The sequence below is a fragment of the Etheostoma cragini genome, chromosome 7 (assembly GCF_013103735.1).
Source record: "Etheostoma cragini isolate CJK2018 chromosome 7, CSU_Ecrag_1.0, whole genome shotgun sequence".
In the NCBI taxonomy this organism is placed as follows: Eukaryota; Metazoa; Chordata; class Actinopteri; order Perciformes; family Percidae; genus Etheostoma; species Etheostoma cragini.
In genome coordinates this window covers 2,850,443-2,864,304 of record NC_048413.1, presented here as the reverse complement: position 1 = coordinate 2,864,304, position 13,862 = coordinate 2,850,443, and the positions used below count along the sequence as shown (strand labels likewise).

General features: G+C 40.6%; 2 protein-coding genes across 2 annotated transcripts in view; one reads left to right on the top strand and one right to left on the bottom strand.

The window, feature by feature from the left end:
* The window catches only part of LOC117948047 (transmembrane and death domain protein 1-like), an 8,337-nt gene extending 5,762 nt beyond the window's left edge, over window positions 1-2,575 (top strand). The window contains exons 4-6 of the mRNA XM_034877484.1: window positions 596-715; window positions 1,591-1,749; window positions 2,253-2,575. Of these exons, the coding sequence (XP_034733375.1) occupies window positions 596-715; window positions 1,591-1,749; window positions 2,253-2,542 (569 nt within the window). The 3' untranslated portion in view covers window positions 2,543-2,575. The remainder of the gene's footprint in view (window positions 1-595; window positions 716-1,590; window positions 1,750-2,252) is intronic.
* A 9,015-nt stretch (window positions 2,576-11,590) lies between these two features.
* slc48a1a (solute carrier family 48 member 1a) overlaps window positions 11,591-13,862 on the bottom strand; it is a 17,308-nt gene continuing 15,036 nt past the window's right edge. Inside the window, exon 4 of the transcript XR_004657137.1 lies at window positions 11,591-11,603. The gene's annotated coding sequence lies outside the window, so the exon portion shown is untranslated. The remainder of the gene's footprint in view (window positions 11,604-13,862) is intronic.

The following is a 13,862-nucleotide window of genomic DNA, read 5'->3' as shown; positions in this document are numbered from 1 at the left end:
GCTCGTAGTTTCTCTCAGAGGAAAAGCAAGATTATCAGCAAAAATATGCAAGCAGAGGCAGGAGCAAGCAGCAAAAGCTTCCACCCACATTTGACCAAATTCTGACATGCTGTTATGTTTGTTGTGTAATTGTATTTTTCATGCATTTAAAAAAAAGCATTAAACATATTTATCAAAAGAAAAGACTAAGATACAGACTTCTAACACCTCATATTCACTTCAGCTGAACTCTAGAATGCATTTTTGTATAATAACTTAAAAATAGCTTTAGGAAGGGCTTTCTTCAGGACCAGCAAGCAAGTAAAATGAACGTATCAAGCGCTTTTATTGGACATAAGTCACAAAGTACTTTACAGGGGCATGAAAGTACAAAGAAAAAATGAAGTATGATAGCCAGTGGGGATTCATACAGCAACCAAGACATGTTTCAATGTACATATGGACATGTGAGTATAGTTTAATGATAGACTGGTCAAATGTGTATTGTTGGACCTGTCTGTTTCTCACACGTCCAGCTCAGCTTGGGGAGTGTCTGGCAGCGGGCTGACTGTCAGAGACCTGTCCGTCTGAGGGCCATATGTTTTGTGTTTACTAGATAGCGAAGCACAGTGCCGTACGGCCCTGAGGGACTGGATGCTGAAGTACGGCGAGCAGACCTACTACGACAGGCTTTCTCGCGCCTTGCAGCACATCGGCAGAACAGACATCGCCATTGGTGAGAAACTAATGGAGACAGAAAGAACCCATGTGACTCCTTTAGGACTTGATCATTTCTTTTCATCTAGTAGCATAATTCTATGTGGTGCCACTAAGGCAATGGGTTTCATAAGGAACTAGTTCACTTTGTATGTACAGTACAGTGTTGTCTCAGCATGTCCCTTGACAAAAAGAAATTGGAACAAAGCCTTAATTTGGCTACACGGCGGTGTGTTTTCAAAATTGGTTTATTTCGGTCAAGAAGGCATCCTCGAGACTTTAACCGCCATGCATAATTGCTTCATTACTTTGAGATTTGTTTTAATTGGAACTTCAAAAGTGGCATATTTTGCAGACTGCCAGTCTGTGGCATGTGTTGCAGTCCAGCGTGCACACAACTCCACAGCCGAGTGGCGTTGGATAGAAGGAGGTGTAAATGATCTGACAGAGGACTCAGTGGAGCTGACACCAGCCACAGAACAAACCATCTGCTCCTTTCATCAGCAGCTTTGGAGAAAGAAAAAAAAAAAAAAAAAGACAAGGAGAGGATTGGAAGAGATGAGTTATAAGACATTAGGGGGCAGTGGTGGCTTTGATGGATAAAGACTGTGTGGATGCAAAATGCGGCAATTATCGTTCAGTCGATTGCAGTTCTGAAGAGATCTACTTATACTGTACATGCAAACTGAAGTGGTTCATTTTGTTTTGTTCTGAACCGAAGGACAGCAGTTGTTCTCCTGCCAGAACTAATTAGGTTCAGAAAAGAAAACAATTAAATTTACGTACTCCCTCTTTCACTCTCTAAAGGAAATGCATCCACTTTAAGCATTTGATGTGACACAGAGATACTTTTACATTGGCCTTGTGCTTGTGTTTTTTTTGTTTTTTTTACAGAAGTGGGGAAAAACATCAACCAAGACAAAGCCTTGAGCTTGAAACGCTACGTCGAAGACTATCACAAATATGTCAGCTCTTTAAACTTCCCTCCGGTACAATTAGACACAACGGGCCAACCGCAAGAAGAACAGAAGGCCGGAAGACGAACACGAAGAGGTAATTTATCCTAAAGCTTGAAAGACTCACATTAGCACAGCACACTATAAAATAGAATTAGTGATGAAGAACTGAGTCTTTTAACATGTCTAAGCCCAAATATCTTTGGTTATTGATGTCAAGAGGAGATTTTTGGGTTATCCCTCTGGAGACTGTCTGAATGACAAATGATAAAATATTCCGCTGAACCCTGAATCCATTAAGTGTTTAGATGAGATGCCGGATTAGATTTGGTGGCCGTGGGCATGCTTCCAACTCATTACTTCTCAACATCAACACTCTCACTATACGATGAGTATTTCCCAGGATGCCTAAAAATTCAAAAATGTAATTATCACCTGTCCATATTTTACATTTTCTCCCGGGTGCTTCATTCAAGCTAAAACTTGACAAAAATGCTCCCACTGTTTGAGATGATAAGTGTATCCGTCCTGTTTGTGCTGTCTCCCTCTGTGTGTGTGTGTGTGTGTGTGTGTGTGTGTGTGTGTGTGTGTGTGTGTTAGTAAGGGACCTGACGTGGCGTGACCTGGATCTGATCGTTGACTGGGCCCCCGTTGCTGCGTATCAGAAGGGGCCTTCGGATGTAGCTCTGCCCCTCTTGTATGGCATCCTGCTGGGCTTCGGAGGCACCTTGCTCGCAGGCGTCTCTGTACTTGCCGTCATCATACACATCTCCCGTAGAAGGCAGCAGAGCTGTCCCCGCAGGGTCACCGGGAGCCCCGGCAGCAAGATCACGGTGGAAAATGGAATATTGAACGATGCAGTTCCTGTGAGGTCAGAGGCTGCTACATAAGCAGCGTCGGGGTTGAAATGGTCTGAGGAGCCTTAAAAAATAAAGTCGGTTTCACGCATAACATTTAAACTTTGTGTTCTCTTCCAGAACAAATTGAAATTGAACACTTTTGTTGACGCTTTTTTATCAATGTTTTTAACTTTTTCTTACATTTTTGTCCCTTTCTGCAACACTTATGTCACTTTTTTTTGACATTTTCAACACTACGTAACACTAACTTTAACGTTTGATAGTTATTTTTTTAATTTATGGTCAATGAATCCTCCAATTATACCTAATGTTTGAGTTAGAAAAGGAGATATTTGGAATTATTTAGGCTAAAATTAAAGGAATGGATGTTGATGGATAATCACTGGATTAGGGGCGTCTCAAAACTTATTTGCAGTTGTATCATACAAATAACTAGTTAAAAAATCATACATTGTGATTTCTGGATTTTTTTTGATTTGATTATGTCTCTCCCAGTGGACATGCCCTCCAATGACAATTTTAGACCCCTCCATGATTTCTAAGTGGGAAAACTTGCAAAATAGCAGGGTGTTCAAGTACTTATTTTCCACGCTGCACATGCATATCTGCTGGACACGTGTAAATAAAGGCAAACTAGACTTTCTATTTGTTATACAGATGTCCCTTTTATGGAAGATATAAAATCCCAAATTATTATCTTTGTCGACAACAATCAGCAGAGCCAACATAGAAAGTCAACATCGATTCCACCACACCACAACTAATTATGACAAATTTGACAAGTATAATGCCGTTTCAGATAAAGTAATTATCCATGCTGTGTCTTGCTAGAGTGGTAGGCATTATTGTCTTGCCAGTGGGTAGATGACTAGTGGTGTGACAGATGCGCTGGAACCCAGCCCTCATACCAAAGGTTGTTCCGGTGTTACTGTGATAGTGATGCCACTCTCTATTTCCCCTCCAAGTGACGGCAATGTGCCCGTCTGGCATCGAAGAACAACTAATTATCCAGCCTGGCGCCTGCTTCCTTCGGAGCCTGGCGATGCCTCCACAGGCAATCCAAAAGACTAATAACAATGACAATGCTAGCAGACAATGGAGCACTCTTGGTTGTGATGGCAGCTTCTGGCGGCTGACAGAAGCCAAATGGAAAACACAGAGCTGTATTTCTTTTTGGAACGTGTGAAGCAGCGAGGATTCTTAGCAAGCTGAAATCACTAGATATGTGAGGTCCAGAAAAATTGGAAAAGAACAGAATAAGAAATGTCTGTGTTACAAGATTCAAAATAACTTTGGTTAAATTAAGAAAATCATTTGCTCACAAGGCTATTTTCACATTCTCTGCCGAGTATCTTAACAGCTAGACAGGAACAGGAGCACGCTCGTGGGGTACATTCTAGCTTCTTGTTCCCAGTTTCTTACCCTATCCCTACTTTCTTCTTTGTAATTGAACTAATTACTTCATTATACAAATCTGACCTAATGTGATTCAGGAGGCAGACAGCTCGGATTAGCAGTGGCACTAAGCAGCAATTACAGACAATTAGTTCATAAATCAGCATTTAAACAAATCAAAGTGCCAAACACAACTGCATGAGCAACGCTCTAAAAGGCCAAAAGGGCATTGTGGATTTGAGTTTTGGCTTATTACCTAAATACATATTCTGACACACACTACATGCTCTTTTTATGTATATTATACTACGTGCTGTTTTTAATTGATACTGTAACTCAAAAACCAATACCCAGTTGATTTAAATGTTGGAACATTTGGCTTGTAAAGTAAAGCGGTAACATATACTGATGACATTTCATTCACACCATGTGTCTTTAGGAATACATTGCGCTTCACTTTCATTACCAAGCCTCCCAGGTGGCACACAGCACAACTCTTCAAAACAAAACTTCCTCTGTCCTTCAGTTTTTTTCCCCTTGCTGGCTGTTAGGATCCCGCAGATGCTGACTATGACAGGTTCACCTGCTGCAGGCTCACTTGTGTTTCTGTAAGCAGTGGAGAGGAAAGCCAGAGTACTGTATGCCTGAATGACTCACAGAAACAACATGCCACATGGGGCCTGCATCATGGTTATGGCACTCCTTAGCATAGCCAAGGTCCCACAGGGAAGCTGCTCTTAGTGGATAAAGAAAACTATAAAACACCTTGAGCCTGTTGAGGCACACTGCACAACTTCAGACATAACACCACACTGTGCACAATTTTATATAGAGCTGAGCCTGATCATGTGATTGTCTGCTACCCGGCCCTTTTAAGATGCATTTCATACAAGGCACTGAAAATGAGCACCGGAATAGGCCAACGTTCATTTCAAGCCATTCTCATGCAAAGGGATGAAGCAATCACATACGTCATGGATGAATAGAGAAAGAATCTGACATGAAATTGACATTTACAGCCAAGGCGAAGCCAACGTGCAAGGGTACGGTTTCCAGGCCTTTTCATTCTCATGTAAAATAGTTTTTTTTTCTTATTTTTTCTTATTTAATAGTTGGTGGAGCAGCAGCTTATCCAACTGGATTGTCTAAGGAGGGCACATCTGTCTCTTGTCATTGGCTCAGCTCAGCATAGGGAGTCAAGTGTTTGTCTGGATGAAAATGTAGATGGACGGGATGTGATGCGTGCCAACGGGGTGGCTCAGACAGAGAGGCTGTGTCCTTGATGTGCTGAGGCTGAGCGTTCTGCACCAGGGCCTCTGGGGTGTGCTTAGTGTCACTGAAGGCTTTAACTGCCCCCCTCCCACCATTTGCATCTTCATTCATCTACAGGGCCACTGAGGTGCTGCAGTCCCCACTCAACCATCACTCTCCCTTTGCTCAATATATATGGATCACAGGAAACGAGATCACAACACCAGCTCTTTTACAGTCAGACTTTTTTTTTATTTTTTTAATCGTCTCGGCTCCAGCTCTTACAACTTTGTCTTTCATGGTTTCCTTGGGGGAATCTGAGACTTCTTCAAAGTTTTTTTTTTTTTTTACTGCTGATCAGAGGAGAGCTGCTCCGTGGGTTTACAGTTAAATCCACAGTGCCATCCAGTGGTCACGACAGGTCCTTACAGCAGACAATCAACAATGTGTTTGTATTTTATAACCACCCAAGAACAGGTTTAAATGGCTGTAAAAAATCTACTAGCTGGGAAAGCAGTACATATTGTGAATGTATTGTGTTAATGTGAGGCACTGTGAAAAGTAAAAGTCCTTCTGGATTCAGATTCTCCAGGTTGTTGAATGCAAAAATCTCATCAGCCAATCACGTGGCGGTCACGCCAGGCATAAATCATGTCAAACTGGTTTCCTGAACATGACAACGAGTTCACTGCACTGCAAAGGGCCTCCACAGTCACCAGATCTCAATCTAATAGAGCACCATAAGTACGTGGTGGAACAGGAGAATCACGTCATGGATGGATGTGACAGCTGACAAATCATGTCAATACCAGTCTGAATCAACGGAAGTACATATCCAGGATAAAGCCTGACATCCGGGGTGTGACGTCAGGCTTTATCGCTCACATTCTGCTCTGTGTGTTGCCGTTCTCCAACTCTGTTCGCTTTGGGAAACAACTTCAAACTTCAAGCTAGGAAGCTACACGCTGAAAATGGCGAGTTTAGAAGAAAATTTGGATTGTGCAACAAGACAGGCCTGCTTGGTATTTTTGGGAAAATATTGCAAAGATTTGCAATGAACATGTTTAGGGTATTTCCTCTCTAAATGGGAGGTTTTGGGACTGATTGGTGGGATTTCTGTGAAAGAAGTACACACGGCTACACACTGGTTAGAGCTAATGAGGTTTAACCATGCATCAGCTGATTTAAATAGCTCACCTTACTGTACTGTGTGAACTTCATTTAATATTGTATGTGGCGTTTTCTTTTGTAGGGTGCAAATGTTCCACCAAAACAAGTTCTTTCCAGAGACTATTTTGCAGAGCCACTGTCGCTGCGTCCAGAGCTTAACGCCGCCCAAGGTGATTGTGATTCATTTAAAGAAACAACCCAGAGTGTTTTTGTGCAACTAATGTGGAGGAGGCGACCAGGGTTTGTGCATGGGGCTGATTGGTGGTGGTGCTTGCTATGATTGAGTTATGTTGTAGGTCTGGCAACGTGAGACCATGTCAATATATTTCGAGAACCTTAATGAATCGATGCTGGCAAAAGTGTACCTTTTAAAGTGGCTCGTAAGTGTATTTAGTAAGTAAAATTTTGTACTTTTACACAAATAACTACAATTTCTTTCCAAAGTGATGTATACTGGATATTACAGTTTTTATTGCTTTCCCTCTGAGAGCAGCTGTGGAGATTTGTCAAATGGAAGAGAGAGAGGGAGGAGTGGATGGCCATAATGGGATGCAGTTAGACAGCTGTTTTTTAGAGAGCAAGGCCCACTGAATCACCAAGCAGTGCTCTTGTCACAATAATGGGAAGGCCAAAGCTGTGTGTAATATCTTGGATACTTGTGTGCATGTAGATGTGCAACAAAAGACATTTCAATTGCAAATTTCCCTCTTCAAGTGAAAAACAAAAAAGGGACGACTGAGTGTTACTGCTGCATGGCACAGCTTAAGGCATTTCATATATGTCTAAATAAACCCAAAAACCTTAAAAGACTGCTCTTCATAATATTCATCCTGAACATACACTTATTCTTACAACTCTTATAATGCTAACACACTGCGCATAGCTGTACAATTCTGTCTATTTGGTTCAAACAGAATATCAATATTAATTCTATTTTTTCTTATATATTCTGCTAATACACGGCATACGGCTATATTTTTCTATAATAATGTCACTGCTACTACATTGCACATATCTGTACATATTGTTCATATTACATAGCCATAGTTATTCTGCTCTAACACTGCAACACCTTTCTATACTTTGTATTTCACATTGCACTTTTCTGCTTTTTTGCACTTTTGGATGGACACAAATTGTATTTCGTTGTCCTTGTACTTGCACTCTGCACAACGACAATAAAGTTGAATTTAACATAATCTAATCTAAAATAGAAACTGTTACAAGGGATGAATGAAGACCCAAAAGCAGAGAAGGGAATGCAGGCCGGAGAGAACTTCACAAGGCTTTATTTCCATAGAAAACAAATGAACAAAAACACAGAATCCAACAACGGCAACACAAAGTCCCAAAATCAGGTCCGGGGGTGGGGAGGCAGGACACGGATGAAGGTAACAAGGCACCAAGATACAAGAACAATCTGACAAAGACATAGGTTAGGACAGAGGTTAAATACAAGAGGTGAAGAGGTAGCGAGGTAACAAGGAACAGGTGATACGTCAGGTGAATCACATTACACAATCGGACAGGCAAAAAGCTAAACTAGACAAAACAGGAAACCATACTATCAACACAAAACAGGAAACAGAACATACAGACACTCACCGGGGAACACGAGACAGGGACTACCACACAAGACCGGGGAGGAAACTAAGACACAAACACGAGGAGACAAGACAGGACCAAAAAAACAAAGAAGAAGAAAAAGAAACCAAACAATCACAGATAACACTTTATAATAATCATTATTAGTAAGTGACAAATCTAGGGTTATTTCAACTTTAGTTAACAGTTACTTTACTCTTAATAAGCAATCAAATGATGCTTTAGAAGGTTTCATCATTTATGTTATTTCATCATTAGTTTAGTGTCATATACAGTCATTTGTTCATGCATTTAAATAGTTATCTAATGATTATTAAATACTTTGTACAGTGTCTATAAACATTATGTTGATGTCATTGTAAAGTTGCAAGTCAAAACAATTAGTTAAAGATTAAGAAGTGGTTTATAAAGCATCAACTTACAATGATTTGGCCACGTTAAATCTTTTATTTAAGATTAATTTTTTAGGGGTTTTCTGCCTTTATTGGACAGGACTGCTAGGTGAGAAAGGGGAGGGGGGGGGGGGGAAGACATGCAGGAAATCGTCGGACTCGAACCCTGGACCAACTCGTCGAGGAATAAACCTCTATGTATATGTGTGCCTGCTCTACCACCTGATTCAACCCGACTCATTAAATCTTTTTTAAATTAAATCTATAAATTAGATGACTATTTGAGCACTGATCATAGCCATCTAGATCATGTTTATAGATGCTTTACAACTGACAATCTACAAACGACACGCTAAAGGTTTCCATATGATTTGGTAATCATTACAGATACTTAACATAATAAAAATATGTTGTGTGTGCAACAACAAACAGTTAAACTAATGAGTTCACTCATTATGACTGCATTGTCTGAACAGTCACATGACCATTCACCTAAGGGCCATTTTGCTGGTTAACCACCATTGTTGATGAAGGGTACATAAATCACTCAAGATATGTAAATCATATATTAAAAATGTCTACAACTGTTAAAGGCCAGTTTTTGGTATTATCAGTTTTTTTTTTACGCAGTTCTGGGATGATTTGATGATGAGTTTTTGGAGACATGGAGGAGAATAGCCTCAGCCTAGCATTAGAACTATGGCGACTAAGTGGAATGAGGAAGAGTTAGCAAGAACCACTAATAACGTGTAGGATGGCCCGCAGCCGGATCGTTTCCAACCTGTCAGACGTTGGAGGGAGAATGTGGAATTGCCGAAAACTGATGGCCGCCAAAGCCAAATAAATGTATGTTCCAAGGAGAATGAGTGGTGAAGCTTGCTGGTGAGTTGCTATCATTTAGCAACGCAGCAACAAACGCTGGAGCTAGTCTACAAACCGAAGTACATGCAATGAAGACACTTTTTTTTAATGGTCAGTGAATGGCACCGAGTGAATGGCAGTGTTTTCTTTATATCTAGTGACAGTGATCACGTCGTTAGTTCAGATAAGTACCAGTAAAACTATCTATCTAGATCTAGAAATAGAAGGCATCATGCTAGCTATGCGCTAACTTGCCGGTCCCACCTGTGAAATCCTCCCCCCCTCAAGATAATCAACAATTAAATGTTTCCCCCGACACTTCACGCCAGGTGCTTGTGTGGGTGGTGCCGTCATGTGGAAACTGCGGTGGAGAGCTTGTGCTGTAGGGAAGTGAGCGCATTTTGGTCGCTGGTCGAGAAGCTCACCCCGCGACCAGCAGATGTGACGTGCCTCATATCTAGGCCATCTATATGTATATCTATGTAGTTATCTGTAATCTACTGCTGAACACTCTTTCCTTGGCTCTCATCACTGTCTCTCGTCACTCTGTCTCAAGGCGGACTTTGATCTGTCAATGCAACGTGGGGGAAAGGAGAATCATTGCAAACAGCTGTAAAACACTACCTACTTTTTTTGTGTTACATTCCGTTTTGTGATACCCAACAACATCAAATACAATGGATAACTGTTTAAATGTTTATTACCAACAAGCAAATTTCACAAAATGGTTGAAACCCAGCAACACATCCTTTAAGTTAAGTAACAGTTTGCCATTTCCTAGTGATGGTTATTATGAAGTAATACCAAAACAGGTAAATAGAAACTCATCGTTTGCTAAGATCTGCCGACCCATTGTTTAATATCATGACATCCTGTTCAAAAGACTTGGTTTGAAGGTTTTGTGATAATTTAATTTGGTTCAAATTTAAAGGAATACGCCACCATTTGTTGAAATAGAGGTTATCACGGTCTCCCCTAGCTGTATATAGCTGGGCCATAGCATTTTTGTCTCAAAGCATGCATTGGTTTAGTCCGGTGCAACACCAGCAGAGCTGCCGCTAGTTAGCTTAGCGTAGTGAATAGAATCCTATGTTGCCAGCATGTTGTGAACAATGCTAGGCAGGTATTGACTTGGGACTATATTGGGTGGAAGCACAGCCAAAGCACCGCTACATGGGCACTGAGATCACGCGCTAAAACAATGCATGCACTGAGACATAAATCTATCTATCTACAGCTAGGGGAGACCGTGATAAGCCCCATTTCAACAAATGGCGGAGTATTCCTTTAAGACTAAATAAATCACAAGCAAAGGGTTTTGGATAACGGCTGCCTGGCCTGTCTGTTTACTCTGATAAAAGCAGAGATGTCTCCTCTGAGCTTCAGACAGGTGGGTTTCCTCTGCAGACGGGGCTTCCCATGGGACAACGAGAGAGCAAATCAAACTGGTCTGAACGACCGTTTTGGTGAAAAACACTGCACAACCCACCAATTTTCAGTGTGTGAGCTTTGTGTTTTGAAATGAATGAGTATCATACGGAGAACTGTATGAGGCGCTTTCATGAAGAGCTCAGTTGAAAGTTAACTTCATGTTTGTGTCAAGGACTCTGATGTATTTAAGCAGGTGAAGCAATGGGACATTTCACTGATGCTTGTGTCTCCTGGCAGACATTTGTAGACACTCAGACACGGCTGGTCTTTGTCTCTAAAGACTGATTCATGTGTTTGCTGAGCCACACTCCTCACAGTTTAATTCTTCAAGCCAGACATTTTATAGTATGTCAAGAAGTGAAGTGAAACGGATGGCTCTTGTAGATGTTCCAAGCAGTCCATTACTCTTACTGTGCATGAGTCTAATCATCTCTTTAAAGGTCCCCATGGAATGAAAATTTCACTTTATGAGTTTTTTTTAACATTAATATGAGTTCCCCCAACCTGCCTATGGTCCCCCAGTGGCTAGAAATGGTGATAGGTGTAAATGGAGCCCCGGGTACCCTAGTCTGCCTTTGAGAAAATGAAAACTCAGATGGGCCGATCTGGATTCTTGCCCCTTATGAGGTCATTTCTCTGCTTTGCCCGTCCAGATAATTTGACCTACCCATGAGAGAGAGACATCATAGCTTTCAAACGAGTTAAGTGGCAGTTGGTCAATACATAGACCTTAGTGGGACCCCTAAGGTCTATATAAAAGAGACTTCAGATACAGAATTGGGGAACCACTAAGGACTAGATAAAAGAGACTTCAAAAACAGTATTAGGGGACCACGAAGGTCTATATAAAAGAGACTTCAGATACAGGATTAGGGAACCACTAAGGTCTATGTAAAAGAGACTTCAGATACAGTTTTATGGGAACAATAAGGTCTATATAAAAGCATCCACTATGTCATGGGACCTTAAAACAACCTTGTCTGTTTCTTACAAAAATATGTTGTCATGGAGGATGAGCTCTGTTTATGACCATACATTCACAGCTATGTCGTCATCAATAGTTGTCAATAGATAAAAGACTTGAGAGAAACCCCAAGCTACAGCCTTGAAATAGACATTAAGTACATAAATATACAATAAAACATGGTTCACCATTGGACATCAAAGCTTCTCCCTCTTTTATGTCCTTCTTGGAGTTTATCCTGCAGGATTCTCAAATTTAATGAAGTGATTGTGCACAAGGTTTTAATTTGTGATTACACTCACAACACTGATGACATGTTGCAAAGCATCATGTGGCTGAGACTTCCCATAGCGTTGCGTAGTTTTGCATTGTCTTGTCTAATTTCCCCGCTGATTGTGAACAGTTCAGTAGGGAGCTAGTATCTGCAGTCATCGCACTGCCGTTTTTATCTCATAAGACAGGAGAGCAAACAGTACCGATGAGATGATAAAACACCTCAGTGATCACAGTCACATCTGCACATCTAGCTTTGTATCGGTGGCATGTTCAGAAGGAAGGCCAAATGTGTTCATCCTCCCAAAGCTTTATCTTCTTGCTCTGGTTTATGATGCTGTTTATGAAATTTAAATTAAGTCCTTTACTCCCTTTTACCCTTAAAAACAAACATATTGAAAATATAATGAAAAAAAAAATACATCTTTGAGCTTCTGTGCCACCTCAATTTTAATTTCTCTGTTGGTAGTTTTCCTCGTGCCATAAAGGTCAAGGTCTTATGAAATAATTTACCACGTGTGATTACTTTTAATGCGATAATGTTACCGTGAAATGAAAGAAGTCATCACATTTACAAAATGCAAAAGAGAAATACAAAAACGGCAAGCGGGTTGAGCAGAACTTTCCATCAGACATGGGGCTGTGGCTTAATTTAACTATAAATAATTAACCATCCTCCAGTCAGAGGCGCAGACTCAATAATTTTATGCCTTAATTAATCACATGAGAATGTTCCATTGTTGGTGCGTTTAATTGCCGTTGAACTACTGGAATGAGACAATGCGCAACATTAATTAACATCAGCTATCAGTGGTCAGATTTGCCCTCAGCAACTTTGTAAACAAACCCAGTCCAAAGACAATTTGCTGACATTGCACAATCAAGATTTATGATTGCCCGGCTGCAAACTGGTTCGTTAATTAATCAAAATAGATCCCTAAACATAGGTCTGCAAAATGCATATGCAAAGCACCAACTGCCATCGCTTGATCACTGTCCAACAGCCCTTATTTAAATTTCCAGAAATGTTTTTTTTGTTGTCGTTCTCTTACAAACCCACCGCCCATTTAAGCAACGATCTTTTAATGCAATTTGGCTTTGGCGGCTCTTTATTAAAGCGTTCCAAATTTAAATCTTGATTCTGAAAGGTCAGAGCTGAATATTTTCTCCGGGACAGCGCTTCATAAAAGCAGGCGAGCGCTAAATGACAAGGTCCCTTGCCTCAACGAGGCGATAGCCTCTAACACCGTGCAATTAGTCTCAATAGTGTGAAACCACTGGGCGTGTAAACAAATTAAATACATAAATCTCTCCGTCTCAAACATCTAAAAGGGACCTAGTTAATTAAACCATCATGGTCAATGAATGTGCAAGGGGTGTAAAAGGATTTTTTTATGTGAACTTGCAATTACAGGGATTGAGAAGCTAGCCCAACATAACAGTATATCTCATTTAAAACAGGATTTAGGTAGAAGCCTGATAAGGACCAATTATATGGCACAACATCAAGAAGGTCAAATTAAAAGGCGTATAGTAAATTTAGAAAAATGAAAAAAAAAATAAGGGCAACTTTAAAAGTTATGAGGGCAGGTAGAGATAAAAAGGCCGAGCAGTACCAAAGGGCAGCCCTCCACTGATAGGTGATAAGTGGGGGGGTATTCTAGATTTCCCCCCCAATATTTGAGTACTGTAGGCGGTACGTGAGATTTTTCTTCATGCAAAAGTCTTAAAATAATCATGCTATAATAAGGAATGTATTTAGTGATGGATTGTAAACATTTGAAATGAAGGCTACCAAAATAACATAATTGATTCCACACAACGCGCTTTGGCAAGTACAAATCTCTACTTTCGTCTTATTCAGTTTTATAGCATTTGGAGTAAAATATTGAAGTGTTTTTGAAATAGTGTTGAGTAAAAGTTGAGTCGAGTTGTTATGGTTTGGGGTTTTTGTTGGGGTATTTTTTCCTGTTTGGCCTTCCCTGTGTTTTTGTCCCGGTTTTCCCAT